Below are 26,063 nucleotides of genomic sequence, written 5' to 3'. Positions count from 1 at the left end.
GAGTCTGAGTTCCCGCATGCTCGAACACGGGCTTTTGTGTCGGGGTAAACAGCCCGATGAGACGGGGACGTGTGGAGCATTACCGCACCGAGTTAAACAGATATTTATGTGCTTATGAAAAGACAGGAGGAAGAAAAAAAAGATGTATTCCCCATATTCACCCAAGGATTACTTGTGAAATAAATAATTTATTAAAACCCAGCTTCAAAACGAAACATCTGCTGCTTTCATGCAGCGCTGGCGAGGAGCCAAATGTGCGGCGATACTATAGCCGGTCTGAAGTTGTTATTGTTTCCCTAATAGAGAATGCTTTTTCTCCGAGATGTGAGCGTTTGATACCGGCCCTTAATGTGGGAAGGGAAACTGCTGAACTTTGGGAGCGCGGTTCACAGCACGATAATCAGCGCGGGTTCGGTCCGTCTACCCACCAGGGGCTGGATGAGGAAGGATTCTGTTTCAAGGGCTTTGTTTGTTGAGTGTGCGTCTCCCCTGTCCCGGTCTGGCCTGGTAGAGTTCCGGTCCAGAAGGTTACAAACCTGTCACTCCAGAAAGTCTCCCGTCTTTTTACACGTGTGACCCTGTTTTTTGTTTTCGGTTCTTTATTTTTTTTTTGTCTTTTCTGGTGTCTGTTGCACTTAGTTGCGCACAGGTGATTCCGCTCACGTTCGCCACGTTTCCCGCCCGCCCGCGTCAGGGCACGCCGGCATCTCATCCCCGCCAAACTTGTTTGTAGGATCTGTCTTGTTTGGTATCCGTGTTCCACTTTTCGCGTTTGTCAACAGCGCACGGGAGCTGCCAAAGCGGAGTCAATTATTTCTGAGGGAAACTTGAATAAGCCGTGTCGCTCAGGCGGCAGGCTTAGGACGGCGCCTGACTGCAGGTCCTGTAGGATTGTGGGTAAAAGGAGCAGCCTGAGCGCGAGGCTGGAACGGATCACTATCGGAATCAGAATCTGCACGGATGAATAGCACTCCTGCTCCTTTCTTTGTCATCAGAGGGGTTTTGTAATGATATTTGCCATGTTGGTGTCTTGACGCTCTCACCTCACATGCACCTCCTTTTAAGAGTCTGACTAGCAGGATGTAATGATTCCTCAGCAGCTACATAGCACTATATGTAATCTTTGCCCTAGTTTTCAGTCCTACCTGCGTGTGTGAAAAAGCAACATAAAATGACACAAGATTTCTGTGCTTTTTTTATCTCTCAATCATTATGGGACACTGCTCTGTGATGGGACCCTCTAGCACGGAATCTTATCTCAACTGCAAGGTTGGAATAATATTATTAAATTGGGTTTAACATGACTACAATGCTGTATTTGTATTTCATTCTAATTGTAATTCATATACTTTAGACAAATTAATATCTCTATCATTTATATCCGTCCATCAATTAAAAATATTCTTTATTCCTTCGTAAAAAAAATTTGGCATTTTAAAATTCAGAAAGAACTTTTTTTTCCCTCCCCTGAAGCATTTTCCAGCTTGATACTTCACTGAACATTTTATATGTTGGAGGGGCTGGTTTGACGGGACATCTGAAGTTACAAAAATCAACAAGAGCCGTTTCAAATGCCCACTGGGACCCGTACATTAGCATCCTGCCAGATTTTATATGACACTTCAGTCTCTGTGCGCAGTGCGAAAAAAAGACAGGTGCAACTTAAGCACAGCAATAAATAGTTCCAAATGCTTTGAATTAATTTTGTGAACAGTGGATTTAAGCTGTTGTGTGCACTATGTCAGTGTCAATGGAGATGAAGCACTGCATACAATTATATGTGCTTTTTTAAAGCATTACTGTCACTCTTAGGGAGGAGCTATGTCAATTATCCAGGCCTTATGAATGTACACATAATTTTAAAGTGCAATCAAACTTCTAAATCATTTTAATTTCTCAGTTGTCACATCTGTTAATTAATGGTGTGATGGAGGATAAAAATCGTTATTTGTTAAAATTAGAAGAGGAGATCAAGTGAAGCCCTTATCAAGAAGCAGCACCCAAAATCAGTGATGACAATGCAATGTAAGCCTCTAGATGTCTCGTCGATTCAGTTAGAAACAATTTGTCTAGATTTCTAATCCTTACAACATTCCCGCTATATCTCTCCCAGGCACCCCCAGCCACCCCCACCATTAAGCTAAATTCTCCAGACAGTTAAATTCAGGTACATAAAAGAAAGAACTGCCAAAGACAGAGCTAACAGAACATCAGTCTCCTACACACGCGCACACACACATAGTGGGCTGCCGAATCTAAGGGCCTGCCTCTGAGTCGGTTGTAAAAAGCTGAGGTAATTGACGTCAGAAAGTTTCCCTCATCTCACAAAATGGTAGAATTTTTTATCAGAATGGTGACTTTCATGTACTTGGCTAGGCTGGATTTGATTTATCCCAGATAGAAAGTATAGCATATTTGATTTTGCTTTGTTTGCGCATACCTTACTGTTGAATTGGACAAAACTATATTTTAGAGGAAGGAGTTTTCATAGGTTCATGGAATGGGTTTCTGTCTAAAAGAACAGTTAGAGGCCGTACCTACAGAACCTACAGAACATATTGATGATGTCATGACAGCAGGACCATTTCATTTTTAGCAAAATCCTTGTCAGTTGTCAGTTTCTCAGTTAGTCATTATTCTTGTGTGCGCTATGCTCTATGACAGTAATGTGATGTAATGTAATATAATGTTGTAAAGTTGACTCTACCGGCAGGATGCTGAGGACCTGGTTAACAATAGTGTCGATGCCAAAAGCATTTCCTAGCTCATTGTATGTGTTTTTTAGCAGATGAGACCCAAAGATTCTGTTTTTTTCTTTTACTCTCAAACACTGTGCCTCTTCATCTAGCGAGAAGAGCGAAAATAAATAAAGGACTCTTCCTTTAGATTAACCCAGTCATAAAACAGCTAGCTGGACATCTGACATCCAAACTTCCATGGAGAGAATTCACATACACAATGGAGAGAATGCCACTAGTCTCTCCAGGTGCTTCTGGAAATGACCGCTGTTCACAAAAGGTCCTTATTCTGTAGCAAAAACTGTATCTCCTTGGGTTTTGTGTGTGTGGCCATGTGAATTTTCTATTCCCATAATCAACAGCCATAAGAATATCTAGATAGGTTTTTTTTATATATATTATACCAAAAACACAACAGTTCCCCTATCTAGGAGTGAACCCTGCAGCCCTGAATGCTGAACCCCATTTCATTGATGCAGTAGAGTTGTGACCTTTGGCCCCAGGTATTTCAAGTGCAAGATTGTCTGAAGTGTGCAACCTGATGTGAACAAACTTATGAACAACTTCACACTGCAGAAGAGGAATCCTAAATGTGAATGGGACTCACCACTGATGGGGAATCATATGTCAGGTGACCCCACTGACTCTGCACCCCAGTCTGTAAGACAGACCCCAGAGCAGTTGCACTGGGACTCCGTACCAGACTGGGTAGCATGTGGTTTAGGGGGAGGTCCATAGCTTAGTCTGTGGGCACCTGTAAGGGTAGAAATTCCTAATCCACATGACAAGAATCCCCCAAGCTTGGCAGTGAAACAGAAAGGAAAATGTTACATGCTGACAGTGGCAGAAGCAGTGGAGAACACACCGTTGGGTATAATGGTCAGTATGGTGTAGCGTGTGACCATATTTGGTTTAACCTTGTGAAAATGGCCCATTGGCATGGAGGTCGCGTTCTACCGTGTTTCCCCTCAGCACCACAGACACAATCACTCTCTGAGTTTGTAGCGTTATAAATTCACAAAGGCTTTTTTTTTCTTTCATGGTAATGCGAAATGTTGTCCTCTTTTTCTCAAGGTAGTTTTAATTTATTGATTGGATGCACTGTAGCTGTGGATTCTTACCGTCTACACATTCTGGCACAACTCTCTCCCCCCTCCGTCTTTTTGGGAGCCAGGCGATGGGGTGGGGAGCGCAGGGGGGGTGCAGGGCTTCGGGGCGCGAGGGCAGTCAGGGGAGTCGCCTCTCCTCCCCTCGTTCTTTTTTTTGTGTGTGTGACGCCCCGGCTGGAATTAAGCTGCAGTTTTAATTAACCTCTCAAGTGCACCAGCTCTGAGACACTGCTGGTCTCATCGACAGCCATTCTCGTTACACCATCCATTATGGATAAATCTCTAATGATATACTTGTGGAAAATTAATAGATGGATTAATTTTTCAAAAGTTTTCCCTTTTAAAGTCTTGGAGAGGGAGAGCAGCAGAGCATCTCATCCGTGACTTTGAGGTGTCATCCTCCACCGCTGTTCTCTCATATCACTGCACCTATTCCCGGCTCTCTGGCTCGCACCGATCTTATCTAAAAGGGTGGGAGACAGCGTCCCGGACAAATAAGTATATAATAAAAGCAAGATGCAGGCATACAGGAGTTTGTTGTGGCCTGTGAAATGATTTCATTTTATCTCTCTTTGTTTTTTTTTTTTCCACTTTGTTTTGTTTTGTTTTATTCCATTCACCTTTGGTCCCGGAAAAAATCAAAGGCCTTTTTTCTTTTTTTTTTGTCATGGTGACAAGTGGAGCGTGGGCTGGGTGTGGATTATCCCAGGTGGGGGTCGCACTGCCCTGTTCCTGGTCCTGGCGTGGTGTAATTGAAGTGCCCCCCCCCCCCCCCCCCCCCCCCCCCCATCCCACCGCTCCTCCGTGCCCGCAGTCAATCCCCCTCTACCTGCCCACGCTCGCCCCACCCTGCGGCCAACAAACAAAGGACCCCCCCGCGCTCCACGCCCCTCACGACGTCGGCCTCATTATGCACCTGGGGCCCCGTTGCCGTGGTGAATATGGATTTCCTGGTGTGGCGGTGAAGTGCAAATAGCCTGACGCCGGGAGATGGCCACGGTGGTCTGCCTTCACTTGCCTTCTGCGAGCCGGTGGCATTAGCGGTAATAAGAGTGGTATAATGGGAACGCGCCGGGCGGTTAGCACAGACCCCATCCCTCCCGCACCGCTTAATTACGCCGTCATTGTGTGACTTCCCTCTCAGAGTAATCTGCTGCTGCTTGCAAAGCGGAGAGACCTCCCTGTCTTACCTGGAAAATGCTGGAGATGTGGATACAATCTGTACGCTACATTGTCTTATTGATCTGACACATTCATGATGATACAGAACCGATGCAATATAGTGTTGACTGAAATTTTAATAAAGGGGAATGTGATTGTTCAGGCTGTGAAACATTGTACACTGAATACGAATGAATGCTTCGTAGTTGGGAAATTTTACCATTAACCAACCAATATAGAAGAGGCATGTCATACATGTCTAGTATGGAAAGATGCCTTTCCTCCACAGTCTGAGCTTAGAGATCTGAGCTGGGTTTAACTCCTGATTGAAGTGTAAAGGGATATATACAGTGAAAGTCAAACAGGCCCAGTGTACGTGAATAAAAGACTACTGCATGTATTGTAAAGCATGTATTGGCCAGATACTCATATTTGCCTGGCCTATCTATAATAAAAAAGGAAACAGATGCAGTGAACATAACTTACATGTCTTACATTTGACATATTATCCATGTATTCAGTTGGGCATTCAAGAAGCAGTTCAGAATAAGCGCCCTATTCAAGGGCACAGCAGGAGAGCCTCAACTTGGATTCGAACCCGCGGCCTTGTGGTTACAATATCATTGTCAGTCCTCTGAAAGGAAGTCGCGCACTGACTCGTTAACCCCATGTGCCGACGTTTCTGGCTCTCTCACAAAGGTGAGGGAGTGCCGAGGCCTGACCCATGCGGCGTTCGCAGGGCTGGGCTGGTCGGTGAGAGGCCCGAGCAGGCCGAAGACGGGCCTTGCTGCGGGTCGCGCCTCTGTGTACAAGGGACAGAGGGGAAAGTGAAAATAAGCTTCTCCCTCAGCCCGTGTTATTGCAACCTCCCGCCTTTGAGGCCCACTTCTGAATGCAGGAAATAGGAGTCAGCCCACGGTTCAAGGGGCATGTGGCAATGGTTTAGATTCCGGTGACTTCTGACCTTGCCCTCCGCCCCCGTTCTCTCTCTCACACTGTTCCTCCGTCACAAATTCCCTCCAACGTTCTCCTCTGAGCCCATTCAAAAAAAAAAAAACAACACAGCACATGTATACGGAGCTTTGTTTTAATCAATAATATAAAACAGATGGGTTTGTGAAAAGAGAAAAAAAAGGCTTGTAAAATATTTGCAAGGAAAAATAACCCTGGGACACTGTCTAATTATATCTATTTGTCTTGCACGGTGTCAGGGAGGGCATGTGGTTTCAGTGGCCATATAGGCCTTCATTTTTCAAATATCTGATTGTACAGGAAGAGAGAGTGGTGGTGGTGGTGTGGGGGGGGGGGGGGGGGGTACGCTGGGTCAGAGGTATGAGAGAGAGAGGAGTCCAAGTTCAGTTTGATCCTCAGTCTGTTGCACAGATTCTTCCAGATAAGACAGCATAGAGAGGCAATCTTCACCTTTGAAGCTTTCTCGCCGCGGTGTGAAGTGATCAGTATTGTCACCGGAGGACTGCAGCAGAATCCCCATGCTGCCAGTTTGTGTGTGTAGACTTTCAGCATTCAGCAGTGAGCGACTTTATACCCTGTATTTGGTGTAGTAATACCAATTTGTGCTTTTTTAAAACTGCAGACTTAGATTGTAACTTCACAGAGGCTCAGAGCCATTGAAGCTGCAGGTACCCTTTTTGACCTTGTGCTGTTGCAAGAGTCGGTTTTCGAAAAGAGGAAGACGTGTGCTGGCATTTAGGGCACAAAGACCTGTAATGTTGTGCTCGGCCTGTTTGGTAGATGAAGTAGGAAAGCACAACAGCGGAAACAATCTAAAACCAAAAAGTTCTAGCTTTTAGCTTTTAGCGTGTGGGCTGTGTGACCTCCCATGCTGAGCCAATGGAGTCTTTTTGGGAATACCTTGTTTTTAAAGTGCTTCCAGGTACTTATTTAGACCCTCTTGTGGAAACATTCAGCTTAAACCGAAGGAGCTGAAGGCTGATGCTCTACCGCTATGCCTTGATCTCATGTTCCTTTAAAATAGCACACCTAAAAAGGTTAGGGTTTCTCAGGCTGTCGAGGGACCGATATACCCACATGTCTAGTAGAGCTGGAAAAGCAGCAGCTGAGATGAAAAAAAGACTCAGACAGTTAATCTTTGGCCCATCTTACAATGAACTGATTGCATCTTACCGTAGTTAAGGTTACCATTTCTGATGGATGGAAAAATAGTTGGACAACATCCTGGGAGGCAAACCGAACACTGGAGTAATGGCTACCTGAGACCCCTGGTTGGAAGGCTGGAATGAAATGTGAAATTGTATTCCGCGCTTGCATTAGTCTCACAGACTGAATGGATCTATGAATAATTTCCCCAGGAAAATAGTCTGTAATCTGTTTTGTGCTACACGATTGAGCTTATTTTCAGTAATGTGCATGTAATCGATACGCTGGCCAAATTCATGACTAAACATTTTTGAGGATATTTTTGGCCAAGAAAACAGAAAGTGGGACTCAGCATTCTGGGATAAACGTGCTTAAAACCCGAGTGAACTGGTTGGCCACCACCCCAAAGTCCACCCCCTCCCCCACCTGCCCTTCCCGTCACCGTTCATGCACAGATTAGAGGTGGAGAGCAGACGGGATGTGGTCCCTTCCCCCCTGTCTGCACTGAAACTGTCCTCGTTTTTCTCTCTGTTCTCATTGCGTTTTGTCTAGGAATGTCCCGTCAGTCTAAACACGGTCCATTTGTTATGTGTCTCGTTCCTTTCCTGGTTTTAGGGTGGGAAGCGCATGACGCAAGATTCAAACGGAGAGCAATCATGGTTGACTCTTTTGTCCTCAACCATCAAAACTTGAAAAGGAACGACTTTTCACGGTGGTGATGGCGTTGGATGATGATGACGCTAATCACAGTGACATCACTACTGACATTTGCGAAGTGTCTCTCCTTTATGGGGTTTTGGATTTTGTCTGTGAACCCCAGTGTGGAAGCCGTACAATACAGCCATGTGTTCTCGTTCTTGTGTGTATAACATAAATGACACGCCCTTCTTTGATTCTGTAGAGATCACAGTAATGACCCACCCGCTAATTACAAATATCCAGTTCACCATACATGGTTTATGGACCCTTGGGTTTCCCAGTAGGATGGTGGGTGTGGTGTTGTTGCCACCTGGCTTTCACTTCACCTTGAGCGGGAGGGTCATTATTCTGATCCCGCTTCCCTTCATGTTAGCGGTGCAGTTTTTTCGCTTTGCTCGTCTGAAGAAGAAAAAAAGATGAATAAAGCATCTTTGCCCTGCCCTTGTGTGTGTCTCTCTCTCTCTCTCTCTCTCTCTCCGCGTCCGGACCTGCAGGACTCGGACAGAAAGGGCTTCATGAACAAGCTGTACGCCATCCAGGACGTGTGCATCAGCGTGCAGAATGCACTAGACGAGGTGGCCTCCTACGGCGAGAGGATAAAGAAGTGAGTAATGGGCTTTTTCCGGCGCCCGGGCCGGTGCCCCCGCTCCAGCGCGCCAGGGGCCGCGGGCACTGCCAGGCTGATTTCCGCTGTCACAGCTTACTCAGGACTCTCCCGCCGAAACGAGCGCATCCATCTCTCAGAACGTCGTGCTACATACACTTTTAACTCTCAGAATGCCTCAAACACTGTTATCTCTCAGAACGTCATGCTACATACACTTTTAACTCTCAGAATGCCTCAAACACTGTTATCTCTCAGAACGTCATGCTACATACGCTGTTATCTCTTTGATAACATACACCAACATCTCATACACCTTCATCTCTCTGAATGCTACTCCTGTCTATGTATGTACTGCTACATACACTTTCATCTTTCTGAATGTCATGGTCGTGCAAATGGAACAAGGTGTAATACTCGGGCCAGAAAAGATCAAATAGAAAATATGTCAGTTTGTCTCCTTAAGCCTTCTGTCTGATCTGCCCAAATATTCACTCCGAACTGCCAGCCTCGACCACTCGACCATGGGAGTTATCTGTGCTCTAGCTCCCGAAGCTCATGCAGTTGACCCTGGTTAAAGTGCTAGCATCATATACCTCAGAGACACCGCAAGTACTTCCACATATTGCTCATGAAAATACAAAAAGGGTAAACCTGCAGACTATTTTAAGAGAGGAATGACTTCTTCAGTGGAGCCGTCTGTTCGGGGCTACCAGGGGTGGTTGAAGGACAGCCAGCGAGTCCTGTGGAGGGAGACACCCCACCGCGCCAACACGCCCGCTCCTGGATGTTATGCCACATACCCAGCATGCCTTGTGTATGCTCAGGGATGCAGCGTGGGCATGCATTGGAGGAGCTGGGGGGGGGCAGGTACTGAGCAGTCATGGAGGGCTAGGCACACTGTCCCTCTCCATTGCCCCCACCAGCTCCTGCTTGCCTGGTCCATGCTTTAATCATACCGCCCTTTCCCTGCAGCACCTTCAACTGGACCGTGCCTTTCCTGAGCTGGCTGGCCATCGTGGCGCTCGCCGTGGCCACTGTGGTCATCTACTTCATCCCCCTCAGATACATCGTGCTGGCCTGGGGTGAGTACGGGGACACGGGTGGAGAAACCACTTATCACTGCTCCCTCCCCACTGCCTCCTACTCTCTCTATATGTCAGCTTTTATATATCAGACAGATACGTAAACACATTGCTCCTAAAGTGACATCAACACTGCATCCTATCACGGATGAGCAGAGAAGTAACATGAAAGAGAAATGCACACAACATTCACTACACTCTGGATTTCTGCTTCATTTTCCGTGGGGCTGAGAGGAGGCTGGCGTGCGTGCGTGTGTGTGTGTGTGTGCGTGCGTGCGTGCGTGCACACGCGTGTGTGAAATGGTAATTTGTTCTCGGGGCAAAAGACACGGCTACTTTGCCGGTTTGAGAGAGGCCTTTGATGGTCGGTGCTAGAGGTGGCAGGCCCCTGTGATCCACATGTGAAGTGCTCTTCTCCCAGACGAGGTGCGAACCGCTCTCCTCTCTCCCCCTCGCAGGTGTGAATAAATTCACAAAGAAGCTGCGCGACCCGTACACAATCGATAACAACGAGCTGCTGGACTTCCTCTCCAGGGTTCCTTCAGACGTGCAAGTGGTAGGTGCTCTTTCATCTCCCCCCCCCCCTTTGCCATGCGCTCCAAGCGGAGCTGCGGCTCGCTCCCCGCACCCCCTCACCGTGCGCCTCTCATCTCAGCCGTTTTCCACATTAGCGCCAGCGGTGATGGTCCGTGACAAGTACACTTCTCGACACAAAGGGTCACCTGCGTGGCTGCAGGCTCCTCGTGTGACAGAGAAGAGTTAAACGATAGAAGTCCACACAGATCACTCCCACGGAATAATATCTGTAGCAATGCCATGTTCTAGTTGTGTAACACTGAATCTGAGTATTCAGTAATTATAAGAAAATGGTAAATGTACCACACAATGGTAAAGTGTACCACTGTATCATTAGCATTTCATTAGCACTATCATCACCGCTGTATCATTAATTTCACGTTGGATATGTGTTTTTTTTATAAAAATTGTGATTTAATGAAAACTTTTCTTTATTGCTTTATCTATCCTTGGCCCTCTGCTGAATGCTAAATTCATTTGCGATCACAATTGGATTGTGGTGTCATTGTAGATGTCAATTATATCATTGCAGGATTAGCAAATGCCAAAAAGCGTTAATCGCTGCCCATCTTATTGTCATGTGCACACAAGCAGGTTCGTTCTTTTTCTGCCACTTGATTACCTACGTGCGGATGGCCGCAAAACAGTACTGCTGACAGGTTTAGCCCCTTCTTCTTTTGGCCCTTGGTTTTGGAATATGTGCTAAACATACAAGGGGACACACCTCTGTGTTAATGTCAGTATGCTTTTACGAACACTGATTTATTGGTGACTCTAAAAGCTTTTCATGAGGGCAAGTCCTTTGCTTACACAGCTATCCATGGACATAGAGCATCCAGTCATTGTGTGGTTTCATTCACTACAGTAATCTGGTCGTTAATGCTCAAAACAGAGCTTTGAAATTACGAATGCAGGTCAACAACTATAAGCGATGTCCTTGGTTTATGGTGCCCACATCCATGATGTCCAACATTTATGTTGGGTTTATATATATGGGCTTTTAAGGGTTGACACCATCACCAGCTGCATGAGTAGTCTGTAGATTTTCATGTGAAACGCAGCATTTCAGTTCAACCCCAGCTCACAGCGGTAAGCAGACCGCGGTGATTAAGTGCCCCCAGTGGCTCAGGGGCGGGTGACACGGGGCTGTAATTCAGGGGCAATCCTCTGCCACATGAGCTCCGCCAAGCGCCCGCCTTTGATCAGCTGTTGGCGGGCAGCGCTTTGATGTTTACAGGGTCGTAATCCGGGGCCCCCGGCAGCTCCCGCGCGTTTTTTACACGCCCATTACTCACGGCGGCGGGTCGCCCGCTCAAACCGGCGCGGGCCGCCGGTCCCCCGCCTCGACGCACCTGGAGCCGGGGCAGCCGGGCAGGTAGGAGGGCTTTACGAGGCCCTAATGAGCGCCGGCCGGCTGGGCCGCGGGGCGCGCAACCTGTCGCTGCCGGCTAATTGCTGCCATGTTCCTGGGACGGGCGGGGCAGGGCGGACCGAAGAGGCCGGCCTCCGGGTTGCCCCCGGAGAGAGACCCGAGCACGAGGGAGCAGGAGCACCCAGAAGGACCGCCAAGCCCTCCATCTGGCACTCGCGCTCCTCATTTCCGCCCGCTGCATTGTGGGTTAGAAAAAGGACGCCCATTTTCACATGGTCGTCCCGGACCGAAGGATGGTGGGGGCCCTCGCCCCAGGCCGAGTCCCCGAGCCCCTTGGGTAACGGGAGTGAGCTCTGTGGAGGACGAAAGGGTGACTCACACCGCCCACCGCATCCCCTGACGGGCCGGAGCGGGGTGGAGGAGGGCAGTTCCACTCAATGACTTTATAATGACTCTTTATTCAGAGAGCCAGGCTGCTCCCCATAAGAGACACAGTGTTTGGTGTCTTGGCGTAGTTTGGCTTTTAAAAACTTCTGCTGCCGCTCTGTCTGTGTGCTGGGAAGGGCAAGCAGATGCATGCCTTTCTGCTCTGTGGATGTGTGTCCGTGTGTGTGTGTGTGCGCCTCTGTCTGCAGGTTTCGTGAATGTATGTGCTTGTGTGTGTGTGAGTTTCTGAATGTACGCGTCTGCAGGTTTGTGAACATGTGCACGTGCTTCTGTCAGCATGTGCGTATGTGCACATGTGCGCATATATGTGTGTGCGGCAGACAGTGGTGAATGGCGCGGGGTCACGGGCTCAGGCGTGGTGCTCGAGGTCGCGGTCTGGACGGCCCGGAGGCGGGCGGGGCCGGATGATCGATATTCCCCGGCTCGCTGTGAACGCTTAACAGAGGACTTTCACAAGAGCGCTGGGGGCACGCTGGGGAAATGGGACCATGTGAAATGCGTTTCGCAGCCCACTGACAGTACCCCTTAATGTAGTCCCGCTGGGATGGTCAGCCTACGGGGCAGTCCGCCGTGTGAGGGATTCGGCAAACGATGCTTACTGTGTCAGGAAAGTGTGGGCAGGAACCCTCGATTCACATTCCCAATTTACACTTCTGGGAATATCAATGTTTTTACCATTATCTGATCCCTTGTGGACATCATACACATTGTTTTCATTATTGGTTGTTAGTAATCACTTTTAAAACACATCTCTTATAAAGAAAGTCTTTTGCTTCTACTCTGTAGGAGCCTGCCTTCAGAGCTGAAGTGATTCCTTTACGTTCTTGAACTCAGCATAAGTGAGGCCAGCATCTATAATCAACTTAAGTATTTCCAACCTGGCATTTTGCACATTTCTGTCAACGAGCATAGTTTACGACACCGTTAACCATTTGAGCAGCAGAATACATAAGTAGGAGAGTAGCGATTTGCATGTCCGCAGCTCCTTTATGGGCATTTAAGATGCATATTTCAAACAGTTACTCAGCGATTGAAGAGATTGTTACTGCAGCTTGGTGTTGTGCTCGTATTTTTATGACAAGCGGAAGACGGCTATAAAATGAAAGTGTCTTCTGTTTGTTTTTTCGCTCGGATGTGTCACTCTGATTGAGGTCTTTTAGGCAGGATTGATGCCCATATACGTGACGGCGAGGTCAGAGGGTTACACATGGGCGTGCCTCCGGACTTAATACCTGGGTGCCCAAACTAAGTGTGACAAATTGATGGCGGCCTCCGCTCCGCTCCACTTCGCGCCTACACGAACGTCACAGAGTGTAAAACAAGCAATTAGTCCAAACCACCCAGCGCCGGAAAAAACTCGCCGGAAAACTTTCTTGTTTTGTTTTTGCTCCAGCGCTTTCACCTTGACGTGCTTTCTCTCTCTCTCTCTCTCTCTCAACAATAGACGTGAAAGCCGAATTCTCCTGTCTGTGGGAGCCTCTGTGTGCTCGCGTGGCGGTTAATAGCCCTAACGCTGGCTCAGCCGTCACAGGAGATGAGGCGCACGGCTCTTCTTTACATAAACAGCATAGTATAGTATCATTAGAAATGTTCTCCTTTCATTTACTTTTTCATATTTGCCTAGTCTAGCTGCTCTTGCTACTTTTTCCCAACAGCCCCCCCCCCCCACCCCCCCACCCTACCCCAAAACGCTGGGAAGACGACGAGCGCTCTGCACACACGTTGAGTCCCGGGACGTCGGCTGACATCACTAAACGAAAAGCTCTTGTACGCGGTGCCCCACCAGAGCGCTCACTTCAAAGACTGTTTTGTAGTTCAACTGTCAACATGGGGAAATGAAGGTGGAGCAGCCTTTGTGTAGCAGTGGGTCTTTACTCAAAGTCTCTGGCAGTGCCTCTTTGTGCCATCCACTTTCTCCAAATTGCTATCACACCGCAGTGCCGGGTCCCCCCCCCCCTCCCTCTCCTCCCCTCCCCTCCTCTGTGTGCCTTTTCTTCGCTTTTTTTAACTAGCTCTCCGCGTTATCTCCCTCGGAACAGCTTTTCTTTAGTAAAAAGAAGGGGTGAGTGCACATCTCGCCCCGCGGAAGAAGAGCGCGGCTGTCGCCCGTTGAAGGCGGTGGATTCCGTGACGCGCTGGCGCGTTTTTTTTTTTTTCCAAGGACGCGGTCCTTTGGTTTGAGCCATTGTTGTTTCCCGTGCTCCCTTTGCTCCGCCAGGGATTGCGCCGTTGATATCGATCTGGTCTCTGTGACATATAAACTTTTGTTTCCATTGTTATGAACAAGGACTCTAATTCGAATGGCAGCAAAATGTCCCGGAGTTCTGAATTCTAGAATGGGCCCATTAAGTAAAGACCGACTCCAAACTGAGATCAAAGCGCCCATTGTTTTAGGGTCTTTTGTCCTGTCATAATATCTGCTTGCGGTGTGTAAATGAGGTGATCCTAATCTGACCAGTGTAAAAATGAGGAATTTGTCTGCAATGTTAACCTGTCACGGAGCAACCTGTTTCTCTGAAGGGAATGATAATGACAGATAAATGGGGCATTTTTGATTGAGCATACTAGGAACTACAAAGACAAACATTACTCTGGAAGTGTCCAACGTTTACACTCGGCAGTATCCCTGTTAAATCATTTGTGCATTTGTGTATGAGAGAAATGCCACACAAATAAAACTAATTTTTATTTAGTATGGATATTTATTTAGCTCAGCCTTTGCTCTGTCTGCTCTACTGTGTAAACAGCGGAAACAGTTAGTGTGTATTTACCACCATATTAAGGCAGAGAAAGGTGTTATGGAATGGTCACCAACATTTATTCTTGTCAGGTGACTTTTGAGACCAAACTGGATTATTTGACTGCAGGAGAGTTTTAGGTGACCTCTGAACAGCCGGTCATCTGATCTTTAATACCACCTGAAATTTTTGTTTTTCTCTTCTCTTTTGTTTTATAGTTGTCTATAATACTTTGTTCAGCACTTTGGGCTATATGAAAGGTGCTATATAGAAAGCTGTTATTATTTATGATTATTATTATTATTATCAAATGGCCAGTTGTCCAATCATTAGCACCACCATAAATGAAAAGCTGGCCTCATGTTCGGCTCAAGAGGGAGAGCAAGGGCTGAGAAGTGAGAACAAGCTATTTCTGATTCCTGTCGGCCCTCAGGTTAAACTGAGTCTCTGGACATAAACCCCGTGCTATTCTACCATCCTGTCATTCCTGCTCAGTTCACGGTCGCAGCTGCAGAGAGCTGCGTGTAGCTCCCGCCGTTCATCCCTGCCCGGATCCTTGGCGCACGGCGTTAGACGCAGATATTCAATACCGGCGGTCTGATTGGGGCCGGATGCGTGCTGTGTCTTCAGAGCCGCTTCGAATCGGACCCACATTTTAACGGCCCTCCAGGTGGGGGATCTAAAGCCCGACCCTGCAGCGCCATTACGCAAGGTCTGCCGCTGTCCTTTTAGTGCGGATAATAAAAGCCAGCGCGTCGGCGCGCACAGATGGGGCCGTGTAAAGTTTCCACCGCGTTCCTGCTCGAGTGTCTGTTTTAGTTGGCAGGGCTATAAAAATCAGCACCAGTGAGAAGGCTGTCATCGCCCCGCGGTTCCAGGCAGCTCGCTCCCTCGAGCCACGCTCGTCTCGCCGCAGTCTCACACAGGCTTCCAGAAATAGGTCCTGCTTCCCCTCCGCAAAGGCGGCCTTTCAGACGCAGGGCTCTGGACCGTGCACCAGAGGGTTATGAGCACACATCCCGAGTAGACCGATGCAACTTTACATGGGGTACAAAAAAAGAAATTGTATAAAAATGAATGAAACTTTAAATAAGTACCGCATTTCAACGAGAATCTTGGTCTTCAGACACTTCTTTAAGGTGCATGGGCATGTATGGCATGTTGAGACACTTGATAAAATTAAGGCCCTGTGTCAATACAGTTATTGGGCAGAGATATGTGGAAGAAGGAATCCTGTCACAAGGCATGCTCAAATTACCAGCCTTTGTTCAACCAGTTTGCTTTTATGCACTTTGAGTTTTCTTTCAGCAACAGGGGATTGGTTCAGACGGGTTATATGATAGATGGGAAAGAAGGAGTCTAGAAAATGTGACATCATTGTAAGGGTAGGAATAGAGGCAGTATCCTCTGCCCTTTCTAGAGCAGTGTAAGATGTTCATGTCTCATAAGAAGTACACAAACCACATATAGGTAACATGATGATGATGATGATGATGATCATGACAGCAGCTCTCTCCTTCCTGTCGTCTCCGCACTGCTCTCCCTATACACTGAGGCCAAGCACTGTGTAGATGCGGATGTTCTGAGGTCAAACCACCCGAGAGAGGCGTGCAGCTTGAAGTTCCCTGTTGAACTGTGCAGAAACTTCTGTGCCACAGATGTCCTCTGCTTCTTTGGAAGCGCCTCCAGAGCTTTTGGAGAGGGTCCTCCCGCCGCGGAGCGCTCTCTGTGTCTTCCCCATTGTGATGCGGCGCCCGATTCTGCCTACCTCACTTGTAGCGGGAGATTTCCACCCGGGGGCCTCAAAGCTGAACTGGGCAGGGTGTCGGCAGGAAGGGGCCAATTCGGCAGCTCAGATCGGTCACCCGCGGTTTATCGCTTGTCCCCAGCCTCCTCCTCCTCCCCGGCCTGCTCCAGGTTAAGTCACCCCCGCTGCGCCCCCGGGGTTATCCGGACCGGTTCAGACCCGCGTTTCTCAACCCGGTGACGGATTCCTCTCTCTTTTTTTCAGCCTTTTTTTTTTTTCTGAGATCCGTGGCTAATGAAGTAACCTATCTTCCCAATGTCCATTAATTATGTAGGATTTGAGAGGAAAGGTTACACAATGCGGGGATTAAGGCTGCTTTCAGACACACGTTCCAGCCAACTTCGGAGAGAGGGGGGGAAAAAAAGAGATTAAAAATGAAAGCTCCGTCACGAAGGGTACAAGAGGGAGAGCAAATCTCTAACATGCCCTTTCATTGACCTTTGGCAAAGGTCGTGACGCAGTTTGTATGATCCGGGGGGCGTTTGTTTAGCGGCTGTCCTGTAGACAGAGAGATGGGGTGCTAATTTAAGTTTAAAGATTATGAGGTGAGGAGAACGGCGTAGAAGTGTCTTGCAGCTGTTTGGTGTCACTGCATGCTGAGCGGTGTTACAGTGCTGTAACAGGGACAGCTTTACTTCCACCAGACTGTTATGGGGGAGTGAGGCTACTCCTGTCAGCCCCCTGCCCTTTCAGTGGCCATAGCTATCCATACTCTGCAGTCAGTTCGCTCAAAGCTACTCTGAAAGGAGCCCTGATGTCTGAAACAGGACAGTACATAGACCTGATAAAAAATACAGACGTATATATAATTTGAATCAGCCTTTGAAATGGTTAAAGCACTGTGGTCCAAACATAGAGGAAACCCACTGAAACATACACAGAAGGCAGGGACGTGAATGGATTGGTCCCATGCCCTCCTCGAGCACGGCGTGCGAACTCCCCTGATCTACAGGAGGAGACAGCACTTTCCCACCGCTCTCCAGTGGCTGCAGGGCCAGAGTGTTTTGACAAGCTGTCCTGCCATCCCCACACCCTGGGACGGGCCACAACGACCCCCCCTCGCCGCATCCGGCGCAGCGGGGGCGGCCGCGGCCCGCGAAGGGTTAACTCCCGCTTCCTCTGTCGGTCACGGCGCGGGACGGCTCTCTCCCTGCTGCTCCCCTGCTGCTCCCCTGCCTCCCTCCCTTCTTCCGTTTGTTTGTCTGATCTGGTCCCAGCTGCGCCCCTTTGTCACAGCTGGAGGGCGCGGCAGAGGATTCCCAGGCTATCCCAGCATCCTCTGCTCCGTCCACCTGACAGGGCCCCTGTGTGTCTGTGTGTTTTAACAGGTGCAGTACCAAGAGCTGAAACTGGATCCCAGTCACAGCCCAAATAAAAGAAAGAAAAACAACCCTGGGTAGCCAGCTTCCTCCTCCATGGGACTTTTCCCCTCGCGGCGCTCAGAAGAGAACTGGTCTGGACCAGCTCCCACACTGTCTCTGTCCTTTTCCCATCTGTCTGAACTGTTTATCTCTACCACCCCCCCCTTTTCTTTGTATATGATGTACAGACTGTAATTATCATTATCATTTTTTTTTGCCATGGTTTGTTTACTTTGCGTAGAGTGGGCGAAAGGAATTGGCACTCGACCCCTTTCAGAAGCCTTTGAACAATTTTTAAGGTAATGAGTTTGACAGCTTTAAAACACTGACGCGCCCTTAAAACGCACGGCCGAAACGCCGAGCGACACGCTCGGCTGAGCGAATTTGTATCGGACACCCCGCACCAGTGGTTTTATCTGCTCCTGCAACACAACCTCGGCATTCAAATACCAATCCCACCTGTTCCAGTGAAAATGGAAAGGTCATTCGGTGGGTGTTTTCTGGTACAGACAGAGTATTTAACATGGCACCGAATCACACCTCTCTGAAAATGGCTGCAACTGTTTGCTGTGTGGCAGTATGTGGAAAATATTAGGATAGTTAAGAAACACAACAAACTATTAACACAAAAAACTGTTCATTGAAGCTGCTTAATAACTTTGGCTTGGAACCACCGAAAGTAATATTTATAGAATGTAACCCCCCCTCTTTGGCCCCCAAGGCAGCAACAGTCTACTTTCTGCTGAACCTAGACTGTTTTGTTGGATTTTTGAGTTGATTTTTGAAACTAATTTTCATAAGTAAAAGTTTTAAGAATATTGGATATACATGCAAGTGGTTTTAGAATTTACGCATATTCTAAAAGTCAGTTGTGTAATGCCTCCTTTTACTAGGACCAAACATTTTACAAATGAGTCACTCAGCTTTGGCTTTACAGCAGTGATATTCACGGTTTTCTAAACACGAAACAGACAGGAAAAGGATGATAGCCCCGCTTCACCTGCCATCGATCTGCACAGGGAGCTTTCTTTGCGTCACAGTGTCTTATAACCGCCTCTTCAGAGCAGCATGCCCAGCCCCTCTTGTTTTGCCCTATCAATGGAACATTCCAGAAGGTGAAGTTTTCATTCGCCTTTACCCCCTCAATGCAAGACACCCAGTGCACCCTCCCCGAGGATCTGGACTAGAAGAGTTGGTTGCTGACACTGTTTTTATCACTTGACACTTGACACTTGTGGCTTGACAGAACAATAATTGTATAACCCCCTGAACTGTCCGGATCAGAGGTGGCCGAAACGGGGCCCTTCAGAACCTCCTGAAGTGAACATGAAGGAAAAGAGAAAAACACGTCCATGGAAAACTGGATTTCCGCCAAACGTTATTGCTGCGTTTGGTGGAACACATAGCATGCTGTTGCAGTGCAGACAGACATGAGGGTGCTCTTGAGCAAGAAGTGTTCATGTAATCCTTGTCATCTCACCACAAGCCAAAAACCAGCAGAACTGTAATTGTGTTTGGCAAAAATGGCCATTCTATCACTTGTGAAATGTTTGAACACATGGATGGACAATAAGAATCTTCATTTACTATACTGAAAACTACTATAGTAATGAACAGGTCATTGACATTTTCAGGATGTCTTTAGTGTGGGTCTTTGACAGTGGCACTGGTAAAGTCTGGCTCCTACTCTGAAGGGGTAGCCCACCATTGTGGGAATGGCTTAGTCAAATATGAGAAACACAAGGAGTCTACCATCAAGTGCAAGCTGGGTGCCCAGTAACAGTGACATCTACAGTCTAATCAGTACCAACTCATCCTTCAGTCCTCAGTCTAAAGACCTCTTTCCCAACCTGAACCCTCAAAAGATTTTATTCCCAACCTGAACCCATATTCTGGAGTTGCTGCAGAGGCACCGAGGAGATAGAGATGTCATCGTTCAGGGAGCGAGAGAGGGAGAGCAGCCAGAGCAGTAATGGTATTTCAAAAGCTGCTTCCATCCACCCCTGTGTGCTGCATCTGAGAGCAGCCTGAACCCTCGTTCGCCCTGGGCGAGAACCATCCCCGTCTCCACCACCTCACATGCCCCAAGACCCAACTTTGATCTCTTCTTTTGAAACGCATTTGCACCGGGTGCGTGTGTGTGTTTGTGTATGTATGTGTGTGAGACCGAGAGGACTCGGAGAGCAGCCAAGCAGTTTGCTACAGTAGAGGAGCTGAGCTGTGAACAGCGAGGGCCGATGATGTGTTTTTCGGGTAGTTGGGTGGTGGTGCCAGGTGCTGGGTGACAGGAGGCTTAAGAGCCTTTGCTGTGGCAGGCAGGTTTTGGCGGGGGGGGATTTCGAGGACCGCTTTTCCCACCCCTCTCTCTCCGTGAGCTCTTCCGTCGCGCTTCCCTTTCATGTGCCGGCGAGCGAGGTCACCGCGAGGAGCGAGGAGCGCCCCTCCAAACATCACGCTGTTTAGGTATATCTGAGGACAGTGCCATTTCCCTCTGTCTCGACAAACAAAGAAAGGCCCATCACCCCTGCTGCGTTACGCTTACAAACACATGTTCCGTCAGTAGACATCGGGTTGCTGAAGAGCATCTGCACAGCTTATTTCAGAGGCCAGGGCAAGGGGAATCATTTTATGAATTCTAAAAAAAAAAATGTTAATCAGTGACTATATATGTCATGGACTTGTAGTACTTTTTAAAATGACATATTTGAATCTGAATGTGTGTAAGTATGTTTGTTTTTATTTTTAGTAAATGTTTGATGGGTATATTGTGTGTTACCTTGCATCTGAATGCTCGTTTCCTTTTTGAAGTGTCCGCTGTTTGCAAGCAAACCAAAGTGAGTATTTAGATGAAAACACAGGAAAAGGACCTTGGTGTAGAATGTACGTCAAGAATTACTGGGGGGAAAAAAAGCACTTTGCATCTGTGTACATAGTCTAATTTTCAATCTTTTCAGTTTCAAGTCATGTATATAATAGAATGACTTAATTTATTACTGTATTTTATATGCTCATAAATGGGTCGTGTTTATGATCTTGTATAAACGTGTGCGTTTCATTCTAATAGAGATCTCTGCTCCTGCGGTATTGCCTGCGACATCATAATCATGTTCCCAATCACTAGCCAGTTGTTATAAAAATAACGGATGGGGGTATGGTTTATGGGAGGGAAGGGGTGGAGCAACGGGGAGCTATGTTAAAATATGTAAATTGAGTGCAACAATAAATGCACCTGTTGTATGGCGAATGATTTTGGAAAAGAAAAAAATTAAATATTTTTTATCATCTCGATGTTTCTGTGTTTACCAAACAGCATCAAAGTGAAAAAAAGATTTTGCCCTGGTGATGTTGTCTGTGTGTGTGTGTATGTGTGAGTGGGTGGTTCACAGGCTTGCTCAGGTGACCCTTCCTCACCCGGGAGTCGGACTCGGGGAGAGCTGATCGATACCGGGACGGGCCGGTTCTGTTTTGTTCCCCCGGCCCTCCCGCTGCGGGCCACCCTGAAGCTCCACAGGAAGCGGCAGCAGATCAGACGCTTTGATGAAGATGTGGAGAGCGCAGACAGAGCTGATGGAGCGCCGCTGTCAGTCCTCCAGGCCCCCAGGGGGCCCCGCGCCTCCCTCATCCCCTGTGATCTCAGTATCCTCTGCTGGATCATTTATCAGGCCGGGAGAGCCAAAGCCTAAGCCTGGCTGTTATTCAATCTGGATCTTCTGCTTGGTTTCAGGGATCAGGACAAATGACTGCACGCTCACTCACTAATCACAAGCCTGTTTTTTTTTTTTTTTGTTTTGATGGGGGACAGAGCCACCGCTAAGAGGTCGAGAACACTGGGCTATTAATTTGATTGTACGATCCCCCCCATCTCTCCTCGGAGCTGACAGGCCCAGACAGTCCCCCGGTCCTGGGTCCTAATCTTCTCTATCCCACTGCCACCACTAACCCCCCCCCCCCGGTCCCCCTACCCAAGTTACAAAGGCCCTGTCAGGAAACCGGCCATTCTTCAAAGTCATCTGTGAGGCTTTGCCGAAACCTGGGGAGCCGTCCCAGGAGCTGGGGGGGGGGGGGGGGGCTCATTAACCCCACCTGGCATCCAGATGAGCACGCTCCATCTCTGTCCGCTCCCACGGAGGGACCCCACATCGCGGTGTCCGCCGCGGAGAGGCCCTGCGAGACGGACAACCTCACCGGTGAGGGCCGCCTGTCAGGCGTTGTGCTCTCGGTCACAGCACAAGCTTTCAGAGAGTTTCAGTCAGCCTCAGTCGTTTCTCCTTTCACTTTGAATCCAACACTGTTTACTCAAAGTCAAAGCAGAGCAGTTTCTATCCACCAACTGGCCCACAGCTGGCTTGGAAATTACACCTCAAAATCAACGGCACCACTGTCAAAACAATTTTAAATTGCTTTATTGTCACAAAATATCATACCGTATCAATTTGCAGCACAACTAAAACAGTTCAAGCCTTAAAGCGCATTTAATTTATTTTGTCACTTATCTTTATTTCAACCAATATGATTGCAGGTGGATTAAAAGTCTCTTTTCACAAACCGCGTAAATTTAGAACATCAAAACACGTGCAGAACTAGTTCTGCAAAGTATGTTACAATGGAGTCTCAGCTCCGTCAGCAAGCTGTTATTGCAACTGACACAAAAGTCAAAATTCCAACATCTTGTGTCCGTATTTACCATATGACTGATAAAGCATCAGCTTCCATCTACTCCTGAAGCCTTCAACCGGTAAGTGAATTCCAGAAACTTCTGTGGGATCCTCTTTTCCAGAATCAATCAGAATAGTGAGAAAGCAGCTCCTCCATTCTTCCTTTTGTACACAGCAGAAAACAATCACCTTGGCGCATGGAGCGCTTGCCTCGTCGGTTTGTATTCACTTTAATATCTATCTAAAGTTACTTCCCTAAAAAAGTTAGGCCTACAATGATACTTCAAACCCCGGATTTAAGAACCGGTGCTTTTTAGAACACTTTGTGAATAAGTTATCCAGCGCCGTTGTTATGCTTCAGATTCCGGCTGCTTGGAAGTTCTGCCGGCATGCATTTTTAATGTATTTAGTGTCGCTTCACCTTGTGCGCAGGTTCATGCAGACACTCGGGGAAAAAAAACGCCATCTGCTCCCGTTTGCAAACTGAGCCGAAGGATAACATTTTTCAGAAAAGCAGCTCTGTTATAGATAAGGTGCCTGCTTGACCGTGTTACAGGAGGTTTCCAGGTTCCTCTTTGATATACTGACCCGTCTGCAGACAAAGTTGAGAAGTGTAGTTGGTCTAGTTAAGATGGTGCCTGCTTGTGTACGGTAAATTTGATGGGAGAGACTGGCTGAAACACTCTGCAGGGTTGAGCAGGCCCGGCTCGCAGGTGGCTCGGCAGGTCACATGGGTGCGTTTCCGAGCAGCATCCTCCCGTCGGACTCCAGCTCCTCCAGCCGGCGCATCAGGACGCGGGTGTGGCGGCCCTGGCAGCCGCGCACTGCCGGGGGTACTCTGCGCAGGTGCCGGCCCACCCCCAGCAGCGCCTCCACGTCCTCGGCGTGGCGGACCAGCCTCGGGTCGCCCCATCCCGCCGTCACCTGCGCGGCCGAGTGGGCGGCGAGGGCGCGGGCCAGCCGGGGGGCCGGGCCCTGGGCCTCCCCGAGGGCTTCGTAGGACGGGACGTCCCGCGCCAGCACGTAGCTCAGGAGCAGGCAGCTGAGCAGGCAGGAGCATGCCTCCAGGAAGGGCTCGTCCTTGACCTCTGACCCCTGGGCGTCCCATGCGGCATCTCCCTCTTGGGCGCATCTCCTCAGCTCCTCCCTCAACGCTGGGGAGGACACCGGGTCCAGAGCTGTCCTGCCACAGTTGTCCTGCTGCTGCAGCAGAGAAGAGCCTGGGGAGGAAGGGGTTAACACCATTAGCATGACTGGGGAGGAAGGGGTTAACACCATTAGCATGAGTGTGCATGTCACTGCACATTACCTATGTGGTGTAATGGTTAAAGCACGAGTGTTGAGAGTTCAAACCCCCTTAGTAAGTAGTTACAATTACAGTTCCAGCACCAGAAAAAAATAGTCAGTATAAACGGGTTAAACTACATGTAACAATATGAAATTCCCTCTTATTATCAGATGCTCATAGCCAGGTCATCTGCGAGAATTAAATAATGTAATATCATTTGTGTACAGTGTTATTCCCTCAGTCATTTTTGCTTTCACTTTTAAGGAGTGTCTACTCCCCTAATCAAGCACTGGTTTAGCATCAGCTTTAAATTCGATAAAATATGACTAACTTCTACAATTACTTTTGCTATCATCACTGCTGGTATTGCGTTGTTCCTGGCCCCCGAGCCAACATAATTTGACAAGTAAACAATGTGACAGGCGATCTGTACATAAAAAGCATTCAGCTATCTCTCCCGAGCAAGCACTCAACCCGCTGCGATTCTGGGAAATAATATCATGACACACAGCGAGTGGACTAGCAGCCAATTAAGGCAGCTCAACTGTCCAGAAACGCCAGAGAGACATCATCAGGGTTCAGCGAGGGGACACTGAAATGAGTATAAATAGTAGCTACTTTTACACATCGCAACGCATAGGCCTGCGAGCACACACACACACACACACACACACACACACACACATACACAGATGAGTGCAGCTTCTTCACTGTACCTCTGGGCCAGAGGTTGTGGTGTGTAACTCAGTTCACTGCTAACTTGTGTTGACACAATTAAGCGGCCGCGTATTGACTTCCTCGTCAGGTCTCATTAGTTAAGAGGTGATTCAAAGTTAACTGACCTGATAAAGCACTGGGCTATTAATACACAGTGTGACAGCGGTTCAGAAAGCAGTGTGAAAGAGAGAGACGGAATGAAAAGCTGGAAGGAGACAGCACATAAGAGGACGGAGAGAAAGCTCCGGGGGCACTTTTGCGACAGCTGTTTTTAAATAATGATTTTGTGGTGTCATTCTTTCTTTCTTCCATCTTTCATGCCCCATTTTAAGCCTACAGCACACTCGACACTTATATGTCTCCATGCTGTATGGCCTATCCGGGGCACTTCCTGTTCCTGAGCTTTTGATCCCTCTTGCTCATTAATTGTGATTCCGTGCTTTCATATACCTCATTTATGAAACAGCCTGAGCGTGGCCTTTGTATCGGCCAATGCCGTGCCTGCGATCATACGTTCCAACGGATGTCCAGCAGTGACTTCGTCATAAGAGCGGTGATGGCGGCTGCTGTTTACTGGGCAGCCTTTGTCACTTTTGCTTTCTGTCCTCCCTCTTCTGAGGCCCATTTTAGGCTAGAGCCGTTTACAGCAACAGGACCGCTCGTACATGGTCATGCTGGAGCGGCCCGCGTCAAGCGGGCACACTTTGTTTGCTTTCAAACATCCGATTTTGATGGCAAGCTGCGCTCAAGGGCACTTGACCGCTTCGCCTCCGGAATGTTCTATCCACTCGTGAGGCAGCAGCAGCCCCTCCGCGATTCCTCCAGCGCGTCAGAAAGGGGGGTTTGCGGCGCTTTTCCGGAAACCGCCACGCGCTCTAGACACTCTCGTGACATTGTTCCGCATTCAAAGGGCCGGTGATTCACCCAGGAAGAGGCGTCTTCACGGCAGCGTGGGTAGAGCAAGGTGCGTGCGCCCACAATGCCCGGCGAACAAAGCTCGCTTTCGAGCGCATCGACCATCGCCTGCTTTCACTGCAGCAGGGGGTGCGCTGCGGTCCAGCGCGACCCGGCCTTCAGATCCTCAGTCTCAGGACTGGCCCAGAGTCTCAGAGCCATGGATAAAGACACACGGATTTGATCATGCCAGCTCCTTGAGAGATGGTTAGGGAGACGATTTAATACATTCAGCCATTATTGTCCCTGACCCGTAATTACCGATTACTGGCCTTGCTGGGGACACTGTCAAAGAAGTACCTGAGTTTGGGGTTAAATACTACAGTTCTTTTTATACCCTGAGGAAAGTTTTTAAATTACATTTAACTAGCTTCTGAGGTCAAAGAGCAGCCAGTTTTTGGCGTTTTTTGGACAATGCCTAGTGTTCCTATGCATTTTAAAGAGCTTGAATGTGTCTGCTTATTGAGATGAAATTTACAGAAGAGGAGATGTGCCTTTCATTGAGGGGAAAGACCACATCGGTGCCCTGTAGGTCCTGAAATGATGCCTTTCATCTTCGATAAATATTTAATAAATATTCAACAGATAGCAGGTTGTGCTTTGCATCTCCTTAATACGTCTTCTGTAAAAAAGC

General features: G+C 48.2%; 2 protein-coding genes across 11 annotated transcripts in view; one reads left to right on the top strand and one right to left on the bottom strand.

Moving 5' to 3' along the window:
- The window catches only part of mctp1a (multiple C2 domains, transmembrane 1a), a 154,593-nt gene extending 133,541 nt beyond the window's left edge, over positions 1–21,052 (top strand). For all 10 annotated transcript variants that reach the window (XM_036527391.1, XM_036527387.1, XM_036527386.1 and 7 more), the window contains 4 exons: positions 8,320–8,429; positions 9,405–9,514; positions 9,973–10,070; positions 17,783–21,052. In XM_036527391.1, the coding sequence (XP_036383284.1) occupies positions 8,320–8,429; positions 9,405–9,514; positions 9,973–10,070; positions 17,783–17,854 (390 nt within the window). In that variant the 3' untranslated portion in view covers positions 17,855–21,052. The remainder of the gene's footprint in view (positions 1–8,319; positions 8,430–9,404; positions 9,515–9,972; positions 10,071–17,782) is intronic.
- A 1,208-nt stretch (positions 21,053–22,260) lies between these two features.
- The window catches only part of slf1 (SMC5-SMC6 complex localization factor 1), a 33,657-nt gene continuing 29,854 nt past the window's right edge, over positions 22,261–26,063 (bottom strand). Inside the window, exon 18 of the mRNA XM_036526818.1 lies at positions 22,261–23,690. Coding sequence (XP_036382711.1) covers positions 23,197–23,690 — 494 coding nt within the window. The 3' untranslated portion in view covers positions 22,261–23,196. The remainder of the gene's footprint in view (positions 23,691–26,063) is intronic.

Source organism: Megalops cyprinoides, chromosome 4 (genome assembly GCF_013368585.1).
Source record: "Megalops cyprinoides isolate fMegCyp1 chromosome 4, fMegCyp1.pri, whole genome shotgun sequence".
Taxonomy (NCBI): domain Eukaryota; kingdom Metazoa; phylum Chordata; class Actinopteri; order Elopiformes; family Megalopidae; genus Megalops; species Megalops cyprinoides.
Note: the sequence above shows the minus strand (reverse complement) of the source record. Positions and strands in the feature narration are given on the sequence as shown.